General features: G+C 38.7%; 1 protein-coding gene across 1 annotated transcript in view; it reads left to right on the top strand.

Annotated features, from left to right (window-relative positions):
- The window catches only part of LOC118080310 (uncharacterized), a 76,786-nt gene that overhangs the window by 37,958 nt on the left and 25,143 nt on the right, over positions 1-13,685 (top strand). Inside the window, exons 20-28 of the mRNA XM_060271698.1 lie at positions 502-717; positions 3,445-3,588; positions 4,090-4,253; positions 4,797-4,909; positions 7,959-8,074; positions 9,978-10,196; positions 11,147-11,299; positions 11,910-12,070; positions 12,860-12,969. Coding sequence (XP_060127681.1) covers positions 502-717; positions 3,445-3,588; positions 4,090-4,253; positions 4,797-4,909; positions 7,959-8,074; positions 9,978-10,196; positions 11,147-11,299; positions 11,910-12,070; positions 12,860-12,969 — 1,396 coding nt within the window. The remainder of the gene's footprint in view (positions 1-501; positions 718-3,444; positions 3,589-4,089; positions 4,254-4,796; positions 4,910-7,958; positions 8,075-9,977; positions 10,197-11,146; positions 11,300-11,909; positions 12,071-12,859; positions 12,970-13,685) is intronic.

The following is a 13,685-nucleotide window of genomic DNA, read 5'->3' on the forward strand; positions in this document are numbered from 1 at the left end:
TGTTCAGTGTCTTCATTTTTCTGTTGAGTTTGTACATGCATTGTGGCTCATGTATCATAAGTTGATGGGCAAAGGTTTAGAATAATAATAATAAAAAATCGTGGAGGTTTGAGCACAGAAAAATCTGTGAGCAGTGCAGCTGAATTCCCTCATATGTTCAAGCATATTGATTGCAGACAAGTGAGCAATAATAGGGATGATTAAAATATCAGTTATGACATTCTTTATTTTGTCTACAAATTTTAACATTTTAAAGAAATATACTCAGTATAGATTTTTCAAAGTGCTAACCGACCTTGCCTGGCTTTGTTGCGGGTCAACTGTATCATAAACTAGCTTTATACTTCTACATCACAGTTAATTAAGCCGTAGAACGTATAGAGGTCAATCTTCTTAAAGAGGCCTCTTGTGTAAGCATCACATACATGATATTAATATTTGGTTGCTCTTATATATTAAGCAGATGAACCTCAGTATAACCTTTTTCTCTCTTCCCTACAGACCTTGATGTATATACAGGCTTTTGGGATTCACTAGTGATCTCAGAGAAACCAACTTTGTCAGCCAATTTTACTTACAATTATTCAAGGGATGAATGTATTAGATTGAAGTCAAGATGTCTTGGCTATGGACTGTGGGAAAATGGATATTTCTTGTTCAATGGTTTAATATTAGTTGGTGGCGGATTTGGTCCAAGTGTAACATTTTTAAAATCAGGTAGTCGTAATTGTCTTGAGTACCTTCTTAAATGTTTAGAATTATTGAATACTGAATCGTATCAAGATTCTCTCTCATGAAAACACAAAATTCTATGATATTTCTGTATTCTAAATACAGTGGTACCTCGGTTTACAAACTTAATCCATTCCTGAAGTCTGTTCTTAAACCAAATCTGTTCTTAAACCGAGGCGTGCTTTCTCTAATGAGGCCTCACGCCATCGGTGCCCTTCCACCGTTCGGCTTCCATTCGTAGACCAAGGTAAAGTTTGGAACACTACTTCCGGTTTTGCGGAGTTCGTAAACCGGACTGTTCATAAACCGAGGTACCACTGTAGATCCTTTGAAATCTCATTCATGCTTTTCCTTGCTGAAGAGTCTGGCACCTTGCAATAGCCAGTTTCTTTCACCTGCAGATGTTTAAGTACAACAAAGAATACGGTTTTGTTTTGGTTTTCCCCTCAGGTGTGATATTTGCTTGTTCCTGCTTTTACTCATCCAGTATACCCCCTCAACTGAACACTGATTTCTTCTTTCTTTTTGCCTCTTCCAAATGCTTTAAAGCATACTCACAAACAGTGTTTTTTTCTGGGGGGACGCATACCCCTAACCATTTTGTGAATCTAAGTTTGGCCTCATTTAGGGGCAGTATTTTAATATACGGTAAGTAGGAAAATGAGAGTACCCCTAAACATTTTTAAAGAGAAAAAGCACTGCTCACAAACATTCGTTTAACATCTTCAGTTATAGTGGACATGATGCGGTCACCGGGTTGGGCTATGGCTCCATTCCTGGTGATGAAGGCAGGAGAGAAAAGTTCTTTGGAAAGTAGGCAGCTCCCACTTACTGAGGTTTTCTGTCCCTGCCTGTGCAAAGCAGTAATCTTCATTTTTCATTTTTTCTTCACATGGTCAGGGTTTTCCCTCTTTACCTCCTCTGTTTGTACCTTAGTTCTTTCAACTTGGCTGATTTCCTCCCCTCTTCAGCCCATTCTCTCCTCACAGCTTACTCAGATTGCTTCCCTCAGAAATGTCGTTCCTACTTTTTTTTCTTTGCTTCTTCTCTTCCCTGCTTTCTTCATCTGAAAAAAAAATCAGAAAAGGGACCAATAAAAATCTTCCTCTTCCTATCCTCGCATTCTACCAGGTTTGCTGCAACAACAGCTGCCTTTTCTACTAATGCGCCACTGTCAGAGATTTGCAGGGTGGCTTCATGGTCCTTGCATAGCACATTTGCCAGACATTATAAAATGGACTTATTTGCCTCAATGGACATCATCTTTGGTCTCAAGGTTCTTTAACCGGCTTTAAAGCTCTAATCTGTTGCTGTTGAGACATAGCCTAATGGAGAAAGTTGTGATATGTCCCAACCCAGTGACCGCTTGATGCCCACTGTAAATAGTACAGTTGGTACTTATCCGAAGAGAGTTTTGTCTCTGGGGCCTCTCCCTAATAGGGACGGCAACTGATTCTTTTCTCTATGCTTTTTCTTTTCTGTTATGGTTGTAGCTTAGTCCCTATATAGGTTAGTAGTAGTTAAGTACTACTACTTATGGTTATGCAGGAAATGGGCTCTTTAGTTCTTGTTGTTTCTTATCCTTGGTGATACTCCAATGACTTTTCAAATTTAGTGGCTCTGCAAAACTAAATGGGAGCCACTCACTTCCCAAAGAGTGTTTTGCTCTTGCCTTCATCAACAGGAATGGAGCTGTAACCCAACCCTGTGATTACAGGATGCCCTAACAAATCTACCACTTGTACCTTCTCCCTCACTCTGCATATGTGTGCCAAAGTTTGTAAAAAAATATTTTTAAGTTGATTTGCAGAGAATGTAGAAATGGGAGTATATTAGCACAAGCCCCTAGCCAGTCAGTGGTATGCACAGCTGCTTCTGCTTGAAATGAACAGAACTGGCTTTTTGGCAGTATCAGGCTCAAGAAAAACACTGACAAAAACTGGGTGTCTTTCAGCATGAGTGTTTAATTGTTGGGGATAGCTGAGCTTATGACTCAGGAATTCCAAATTGAGGTGGAATCTACACGCATATAAAAAACATTCTGAAAATGCTTTTTTTAAAAAAAGTTTTAAAAAAATACAATGACTTTTCCATAAGGCTCACCATCGCCATCTATTGTCATATTGTATATTGCACATAAAACACACTTAAAACTTTTTATTTGTAGCTGTATAGCTGAGTCCCTAAGGGACCCAGGTGGCGCTGTGGTTAAACCACTGAGCCTAGGGTTTGCTGATCAGAAGGTTGGCGGTTTGAATCCCTGTGATGGGGTGAGCTCCCGTTGCTTGGTCCTAGCTCCTGCCAACCTAGCAGTTCGAAAGCACGTCAAAATGCAAGTAGATAAATAGGAACCGCTACAGCGGGAAGGTAAACGGCGTTTCCATGTGCTGCTCTGGTTTGCCAGAAGTGGCTTTGTCATGCTACCCACATGACCTGAAAGCTGTACGCTGGCTCCCTCGGCCAATGATGCGAGATGAGCGCGCAACCCCAGAGTCGGTCACGACTGGACCTAATGGTCAGGGGTCCCTTTACCTTTACCTAGCTGAGTCCCAACTAGGCTCTAACCTTAGGCAAACCTTTCCTCCAACTTCAGGTATGGAAATAATAACACTGACCTACCTAGCAGGGCTGTTGTAAAGGTTACAACAAGATAATGTATGTGAAACACTTTGAACATTCCATACTGCTATATTACTTTTATTTTATTTTAAGCATGTGACTATGGATATTATGGGCCAGAGTGTGAAGCTGAATGCCGGCCCTGTCATTGGGGCAAACCATGCCACCCTGTTTCAGGAATATGTGAAAGTCCCATTGTTTGTGTTGCATCTGAGCATGTAGGTTCATGTCCTTTTGGTAAGTGGGTTTTCTTTCTTTCTTTCTTTCTTTCTTTCTTTCTTTCTTTCTTTCTTTCTTTCTTTCTTTCTTTCTTTCTTTCTTTCTTTCTTTTAAAAACCCCTATTTATTCATTTAAGAGTTTTGAAAACAAAGCTTTGCAAAATGTAGCTTAAAATTGATGACATAAAAACATACAAAAGCAGTATCTGAAAAATAATGTAATTAAAAGAACAGGATAAAACAATGCATCCTGATGTGTGGACGGAGGGAAAGGGAGAATGTGCCCCTGAGGATGGATCTTGATTTGCAAACCATCACTTGTACAGAGTAAGCTTATCACTGACAGTTATTGGAAGTTAATGGGAAGATTCTGCCTTATATATAATGAACAACTGTCTACCCACTCTGAAAATACTCACTTGGCAAAAGATACAAAGGAATGTTAGACTATGAAAAGCAACAAAACATGGAAAACCGTAATAGTTTTTGCATTTGTTTTTTCTTTTGATGGTGTGTCAGGCTTGTACAGTTTAAGATGCCCCTTTGGTGATGGTTGGTGGTACTGGAGAGGAAAATGCTACTTGATAGAAGAAAAAAGAAAAGTGGCATGGAGTGAAGCACAGAAGCTATGCACACATTTTAAAGGCACACATCTACTTGAGTTGCAAAGCTTTGAGGAAAAGGTTAGAATCTTAAAAAAAGAAAAGAAAGACCCTATACAATGTTGGTCACCTTTCTATTCAAGAGTGCTGAAGGTGGTAAATAACATTTACTTGCTTAAAGAAAATTCAGTGGGCACTTTAAAAATCTACCTTTTTGCAAATGGCACTTCAACTTTTATTTCAAGGGGGAGATTTTGTTTGTACCGTGAGGGAGGAGTGTTAAATATATACAGTATATAAAGCCCTCTTCTCTCCCTCCCATACTCTTGCTGTAGTCAGAAGTCACTTGTTGGGTGAGATACTGGGGAGGAAGAAAACAGGCAAATGGCTTCATGTGAGATGCGTATCAGTTCTCTTATTTCAAGTAATGGTTGCCACATTGTGCCTGATACCTAGGTGGAGTGATGGAGAGGAGGTGCTGTCAACCCTTTTCTTTTTGTTCAAAGGGAGAATTGAGCCATACTTATCCCCTGATGTGTATGCAGTTTCACCCATGGAGTATATTGAGATCACACCATCAGATCTTAACAATGCTAATTATGTCTATGTTGTGTTCTGCTCCAGAAATGGCTGAAAACAATGATAAATCAACAAATGTGGGTAGGAATGAAATGGCATTCAGAGACGTCTCGTTGGCAGTGGGGAGATGGAACGAATGTGAACACTAATATAAATTGGTAAGATGTTCACATTTTATTGCCTTTTATGAATGGGACTGGAGGTACTTTTTACTTATGCCCCTGAAATACCTACTGAGCAGTTTTCAGTGTATGGATATGTACTTATTGAAGTTAATTGTTAATAATTTAAGAACGTAAGAAAAGCCTGCTGGATCAGGCCCAGCATCCTGTTCTCACAGTGGCCAAACAGATGCTTGTGGGAAACCCACAAGCAGGACCTGAGCAGAAGAGCACTCTCCCCTCCTGTGGCTTTCAGCAATTGGTATTTAGAAGCATACTTTCTCTCTCTTTTATAATAGTTTTTATTAATTTTTCATTAATAATAATCCAATATAAGCCACATTGATACAATACCAAATCATAATACAATTTAAAAAGCCAATTATTCCATTCCAAATTCAGCATTTTTGGGTGACTTCCCATGTTCTGATCTTGGGGAGATGCTGTTGTTGTTCCTTCTCCTCCGTCTATTCTTATTTAATCCAAATAATACCATTCCAATGTTATTCCTTTATCTTCGCAGCCACTGATGTAATGACTTTTGTTTGTATTTAACTGTTCCATATCCGTTAATTTGCCAGAGGGGCTTATATCTTGTAACTTTCTGTGTGGAATATCTTTTAACGTTTGTCTTTCCTTTCCTGTTGCAATCCATTATTTCCCTCCATCCCCCCCCCCCGCACTCTGAGAACTTAATTCTTACTGCACAATCCTCTCCACCATCTTCCTTTGGCATCTAGCCTTGTTCCGGGCTGACTTCCAGCATTTCTCTTTGATCTCTGGCATCTCTCCCGAGCCGTAATAAATCAAAGTCAGGGTCCTCATTAGGGGGGTATACAAAACATTCCACATTCCACACAGTTCCTCTCTTTCAATTAGTCTGTGAAAATTATTAAGTTTTTGTTGATTCCCTCTTGCATTCCGCAATGCATTAATAATTATATTCCATTAGAAATTATTTTTCTTTCTTCAGTGAAGGGTTGCCAAATCATAAAATGAAGTAGTGGATGTATAGAGAAGAAACAAAGGCTTCCGTCTACCTACCTTCCAATCCGGTTACGGCGATAGTCCTCTCCAGATCAAGACATTGGCACTCAAAGGCTGATTCATTTAGCAGATTATCTTGTCTCCTTCTTCCAGAACATGTCTCTTTTTAAAGTCCAAATTCATATCATATCTCTCTTAAAAAACAGAGGAAACGCCGCTCATGGTGACTGCATTGGAGAGTTACCGATACGTGCAGTCCTATGCACTCTGCATCCCCTGCTTGCAAGGATAATTACTCTGAAATTATCCTTAACACACCCAGCGTCCTTTATCGCGGGAACTGCTGTTCGCCATGGCGGCTCCGAACTGGAAGATCTCTAGAAGCATACTTTCTCCAACCATGGCTTTAGATACTTTGAACTTTACAAAAATTATTTAAATTATTAGGATGTGGTATGATCAGCATGGTAACATGAAGCAGAAGAACTAGTCACTTCCCCCTTGGATATAAGATGTACTCAAGTGGGTTTGAGCTTCCTCTGGTGCTTGAAGGAAGGAACACTTGTTACTGCCTTAGGTGTTGTAAGAAGTAGTCCATTATACTAATAGCAAATTCATTCTTCAAATGCCTATCCTTATGTAGCCAGAACAGCACCATCCATCCACAAGAAGCATGCAGGGCCTTCTCAGCGGTTGTATCCAGACTTTGGAACTCCATTCCTGGAGAAGTTAGACTGACTTCCAATTTGTTCTCCTTCTGCTGGCAGGCAAAGACTTTCTTGTTCCAACAGGCTTTTGGGAACTGACTGTTTTTAAGAAAAAAGCTGGTGTTGATGCTTTTCTTATAATGATCTGTATGTTTGAATAAATCGTACAGATATATATTCTTTCACAGTTAGTATTTAAACATTCATGTTCTATTGATGTTTAAATGTTTTAAATGACTGTTTTTTCTATGTTTTTAGCTGTTTCTGAGGCGGGATATAAATAAATATTAAAATGATAATAATGATAATGGCTGCTTGCCCAGTTACAGGCTGGGTGGCTGGTGCAACCCGTCACTCCAAATGCTTACCCTCAAGAGCAACATCTGGGTTAGGCAGTTGGCCATTGGGAAACTCCTAGGCTGGCCGCTGGGGGAGTGGCAGGCTTTCCCGACATCTGTTTATTGAATCCTGGCCAATCTGGTCAGGCAAAGTGAGCTGGGCTTGAGACCTGGTAAAAGTTGTCTGTGTCTGTCCCAAGGGTCTGCAGTGGGTCTGCGCGGGGTGTGTGTGAAAGTGGTGAATCACCCCTACCTCAGAGCTGTGCAACAACAGGAAGGAAATCTTTGTCCAAAAGCCAAGGCATTTGGCATATGGGCAGCTTGGGAATGTAATCCCTATAGACCTGCGGCTTGTGGAGGACCTGTTAATCCTGGGCTTGACCCTGTCATGCGACAGCCCTCCAGCATGAGAGTTGTAAGGGATATACACCCAATACCTAACCCAAATCCAACCTACATCTGGAATAGATAAAGTTGTGGCCAATTTTTAAAATCCCAGATTGTCCTGTCCAGTTCACCTTCTTGGCTTAGGCCTTGCTCCCTGGAGCGGAGAGTCACTGTGAGTGAGTCCACAATAATAATAGATCACCTAAGATTGTCAGAAGTAAAAAATATAAATCTATCTATCTATCTATCTATCTATCTATCTATCTATCTATCTAATTATCTATCTTTAGGAGAAAATCCTAAAGGGTGGGAACTCCAGCCATATGAAAACTGAGAATGTTGAGGGATGGAGGAAGATGACGACTAGAAAACTGTGTAGGGAAATGGAATGGAGCATAATGAACATGGCTAACTTGGTAGAACCCTGTATATTCTGCACTGCAACATTCTTTTTTTCAGAGGCTACCTGCCTTATTTATTATTATTATTTCTAATGTGGCAGTGCTCTCAAAGTGACCCTCCAGAATTCTGCATACTGATGTGTGATATAACAGATTATGTTATAAAAATTAGTATGAATATTTTTCTCTTCCTATCTCTAGTTCAAAATGTTGCCTCTCCTTTTAGGTTAAATATAGAAGGGGACCCGGTTGATGGCTGTGGTTATCTTCTCAAAAATAAGCCACTGCTGCAATCAGCAAAGTGCTCTGAGAAGTTTTATTTTATATGTGAAAGACAAGAATGTAAGTATTAGCTTATTGTTATTTTTCTTGCTCCCTTTTCTTCTTTTATATTCTTCCTATTCAGTACTGTCTCTCACTGAGGGAAAAGAAAGATTATTCTAAAGATTCATCCCACTACTTAATGTTGTCCTCTCTGCAATGTGTTATGTGGAATTATTGTTTGGGAGTTAAAGGATTTTTTATTCTTTCAGTTGGATTGTGTTTTTATATGATGTAGTCTGTCCTGGGACCTTGTGGAGAAGGGTGGTAAGGAATACAATAAGATGTTGATGGTTCTGTGGCTCCTGGATGCAATAATCCTATTCGGATATTACTAGAAGATGAATAATAATAGCTAGGTTATTACATACAGTACGCACTGCCTTTTCCTGTATAGTTTGAAAACTTGAAAGAAAACCCACCTTAAACATCAGTATTGGATTTCCAACACCGAGCAATCAACAACAAAATTACTTCATGTTGCCATAACAACAGCTGAACATCTTTGGAAAAACGTGCTGGCAAAACAAAGCCAGGAAAAATTGCTTTTCTCAGAAGAGTGTTCCACAGTGTAAGGGCCACCAATGAATAACCCTTTTCCCCTTCACCTTCCTCATCTCATTTCTATGGCTGAGGAAATGCAAAGCATGACTTCAACTTAGAATCTTAATTCCAGGAGAGGGTGGTACAGTGAAATAACGTGCTTTGCAGGAATTCAGGAGATAATGACCAGCAGTTTGAATTCATAAGTGAATTGGAATTCAGGACAGGTTAATGAAGATCATAGTAAATGATTTGTAAGCAGATTAGTCAAGAACATAGTAAAATGTTTTGCATGTTCACTCTCATCAACATTTGGACCACTGAGGTCTGTACCATCTGAAGCTTCCAAACTGTTTTCAAGAACAAGCCCTTATGTAGTATATGTATGATACTTGCTGGATATCTTGGTGTCCTTGAGAAAGCTTGATCTTATGTAATACACATAGTGTACTTGGACTTTCAAAAAGCTTTCAAGAAGGTACCTCCCAAGGACACCTGAGTAAGCTCAGCAGTCACAGGGTAAGAGGCGATATCCTCTTGTGGATCAGGAATTTGTTAAGTAGGAGGAAGCAGAAAATGGGAAATGCAGTTCAATGTAAACAAGAGGAAAGTGGTACATGTTGGACAAATAAAATCTTAATTCACATATACACTCATGGAGTCTGATCTGGCAGTGACTAATCAGGAGCAAGACTTTGGGGTTGTAGTAGATAGCTTGAGGAAGACATCGGTCCAGAGTATGGCACCTATGGAAAAGGCAAATTCCATACTAGGGAGTATAATTCTGTTACACAAATATGTAGTGTTACTGCATTTGGAAAACTATGTACAGTTCTGGTCACCTCACTTCAAAAAGTATACTGTGGAGTTGGAAAAGGTTCAGAAAGTGCAACCAGATCAAAGGGGTAGAGCAACTCCTCTTTGGAGGAAGGTTGCAGCATTTGGAGACTTTTTAGGTTAGAGGAAAAAAGACGAGTAAGAGGTGGCAATGCATGATGGAAGTTTATAAAATTATGTACTAGAATTACAGTAGGCAGAGCATAGTTAAACTGTGGTCACAGTTTGGATGGCTTAAAAAAGTATTAGACTAATTCATGGAGGAAAAGTCTCATCAATGACTCTTAGCTGTCATGGAGGCTATATTGGTTGGAAGCAGTATACTGTACTTCTGAATACCAATTTCTGGAAACCACACAAGGGGAGAGTTCTGTCGCTCTCAAGTCCTGCTTACAAGTTTCCCACAGGTATTTCGTTGGCCATTGTAAGAATCGGATGCTGGACCAGATTGGCCATTGGCTTGATCCAATAGGCTCTTCTTATATCATCTTAATGTTTGAATTGATGGTAAAAATCACAGTCTATGGTTGTTTTCTTTGGACAGCAATGAATATATTCCACGAATACAAAGGTCACATTATACCACAACGACAAAACATATTGCCAAAAACGTTCTATACTTTCAGTGATGCTGAAGAGGATTGCGTTTTTGAGAAAACTACTTGTACTGGTATAGTTTTATCAAAAGGCCATTATTATATGGTTAGTGGAACGCATACATTCAAAAGCTTTGATGCACATGACATCCTATATGTGAAGTCTGGTGAGTCACTTAAAGCAACTTATCTATACACTTATCTATAACAATGTGGCTGTGGCTATCAAACTATCTTTTTCCTGATCTTATGAAATGCCTCTTAAGCTAAGGTGCATACTGGCAGGTGCATACTGTTGGCTCCTACGTACATCTCTTTCTTGTTATGGCATTTTCAGTGTTGCCAACTTATCCAAAGTACTCTGATCCAAAAATAAGAGAGCTTATTAAATTTTATGTAATGTTTTAGTTTTTTTAATCTTACTGTTTGGTTCCAAAAGTAAATATGTCCAGCTAGGTCAGGAGTTTACAGCTTTGGTGATGTCAACATCAAAGCATTAATTACTATTTTGCTCTTATGGGACAAAAGTTGGGGTAGAAATACATTAAATAAATAAATCATAGCCTCTTTCAGATAAAATTAAACTTCTCTATCAAATAAGCTATTTTTCATTCAATCCACAATTAATGAGCTCTAGTGTAGCATAGTGGTTGGAAGACTGACTGGTGAGCCCCCAAGTCCCACATTTATAGCTCACTAGATGGCAAGTCATTCTCTCCTCTCTTCATGTTTCTTCCCAAATCTAATATGGGATAATAATAATAATAATAATAATAATAATAATAATAATAATGCCCTATCTTCAGTTTGTGAATCACCTTTTCACATTTAGGAAAAGAACTAAATATACACTAAGGTGACTATCCTATGCACACTTGGGAGCGAGTATGCCCCAGTGAATACAGAGGGACCTAACTTTTCTATAAAGATGCATTTACATATTAGTAATATTAACCTGGAGCCAACCAATGGTAATATACTTTGGAAGTGCTGAGCAAGTTGGGTTCTATTTGCATACCTGGAACAGCTCATAGTAAAAGTCAAATGTTGAAATGTACTTGATAATCCGGTTTTTAGTTTATTCTTTTGCTGTTTTAATTCTCAAATTTTATTCTAGTTTGCAGTCCTGGATTTTTTGGAACAAATTGTCAATTCACTTGCAAAAAGTGTGCCAATAACTTACCTTGCCATCCGATTAATGGAGAATGTGTAGCCACTGGCCCTACCAAGTGTACCTTGGACTCCCCAGAGCCAGCATGTAATGCAAAAGGTACAAAATATGACAGTTTCTAGACAAAGGTTTTCCTTTTTTATTCTCTCATTTTATGTGACTTTCTCTGCCTTTCTTTTAGTACCTCCTTTAATTTATGTCAGCCACTCTGTAGAAGTCACTCTAACTCCTCTACCAACTACTGAAATTTTGGTTTTCATTTACTAATATCTTTCTGTTAAAATTTTATTATTTACCTCAACATTAGTTATCTGTGTAAATAAAATTAAATGATACAGGAAACTGCTGCTGTAATAGTAACTTAAGCGACTGAGCCACAAACTCACTAGGTGGCGCTCTCTGAAGTGCTACCGTACAAAGGTACTACAATTACTATGCCTTCCGTTGCACCAGAAGTGGTTTAGTCATGCTGGCCACATGACCTGGAAGCTGTCTGTGGACAAACACGGGTTCCTTGGCCTGAAGCGAGATGAGCGCCGCACCCCATACTGTAGTCGCCTTGACTGGATTTAACCCTCCAAGGGTCCTTTTTTTACTTTATAAATTTAGTATGGTTTGCTCACGCTAGCAATGCATTAAATTACATAGATTTGCAGGTGTATCTTGTGGTTTCAAAGTTATATTACAACTTACTGTATTGGTTTTTAAGCTTTCACAAATCCGTGCCCAAAGAAGCCCCAGTGGTACCATTATTCCAAGTCATGTTACTATGTGGAACACACAAAAACAGCCACATGGACCGATGCCAGGATTGCATGCCAAGGATTTAAGGGAACAGACCTAGTTAAAATTACAAACAGTCATGAAAAGGTACTATTTGTGACCTGGGGGTGGTAATTGCTTTATATCCTTCTCATACTGGATAGGGGCTGGTTTGTGAATTAGACTTAATTAGGTCAATTCTGTGACCTTTTTCTTTTGTTCATTTTAGAAGCCATACAGATTGCAGGTGTTTCTCCATTCAGATTTAAGCAATTCAGATACCTACCCAACATGGGAGATACTTCCCCAGTTTACTATATCATGTGATTATGATTTGTGTGTGTGGCTTCTTCAAGCCAGTTGTGTGGGTCTTTCTTTTTCCAGCAGTGCCACTGTAGTGTCTCCAGCGAGCCACTGTTACTTCTGGTTACAACTGCAGCATTAGTTACCTAACAAGAACAGAAGTATTTTGGACATATTATAGAAAGTGGTGGAGAGAACCCTTATACAGCGCTCTTACAGTGACTATGAATGCTTTAGAAAGCTTCCTTGCAGCTGAGAGAAACTGATCTATGTTAGCAATGCTACTATCTGAAGAGATTTGGAGCTTTGTAATACATGTGCTTACTTCAGTTTTCTCTCTTAAATTATTATTTAAAAGCATATACCACCATTATCTAAACTAGACATGCGGTACCTATTAAAGGAGGTTTTTATGTGTTGGAAAGTTGATTCAAAGGATGATTAAATGTTGTTTGGATATAAGGTTTTAGGATTCTTGCTATAAAATAGGCTTTAGGACTTTTCCATTTTCTGAATGTTGGTTTATAATTAAACTATTCTACTCCTACACCATAAAGAACGTTCAGATTTATTTATTCATTATTCATATTTCAGATGTGGGTACAGTATAAAGGAGATGACAGTTGGATTGGTTTGATCTTCAGTAAGCGGACATATCAATATATTTGGGTAGATAACACAACTTCAGTCTTTCAAAATGCATGGTGAGATGTTTTCTAATATAGTCCAATATTAGCAGAAAAGATTGTTTTCAGAGCATTAGTAAAGTCCATTCTCTCAACAGAAAAAATGATCATGTGATATATTCTGATTCTAGTACCTGCTCTTTATTTTAAGAAGGTATTCAGAGGTTCTTTACGTTTCAGTAAGGATCTCACTGATTTTCAAGTCTCTAAACCCACTATGACTGTCAATTCAGTGTATTAAGTCAAGTTATGAACAAGCCTTTCAGCCACATTTTAAGCTTCTTAATTCTTTGTGGAGCAAGCAGTCCAAATTAGAAAATCTCAAATTATGGTAACCATGGTTTCCCATTTCATCTGACCCTAGAAACTATGGTTATCATCTTTAGCACAAGATAGTATATTAAACCAAATTCAAACTATGATTTAATATCTTGGTTTGGTTCAAAATCAGTTATTGCAGTTTCATGTTTTGACTTACAGGTTTGAATGTTTACATTGTGAAGGAGTTGTCACATGGGCAAAAGGCTTGTTCATACACGAAGTTAAAATATCATTGTCCAAACTGAATGGATAATTTATGGCAATTTCAGGGCAGTTTGTCATTCTCTGGCATAAGTGAGCATGAGACACTGAAAGAATGGGTTGTCTCTTCCTCCTGCCCAAGAAAGGCAGGGATCTCATAGCCTCAATTTTTATACTGGATATGGCTTCCAAAAAACCCTTCTTCTCAGATT

The sequence above is a fragment of the Zootoca vivipara genome, chromosome 2 (genome assembly GCF_963506605.1).
Source record: "Zootoca vivipara chromosome 2, rZooViv1.1, whole genome shotgun sequence".
Lineage (NCBI taxonomy): Eukaryota > Metazoa > Chordata > Lepidosauria > Squamata > Lacertidae > Zootoca > Zootoca vivipara.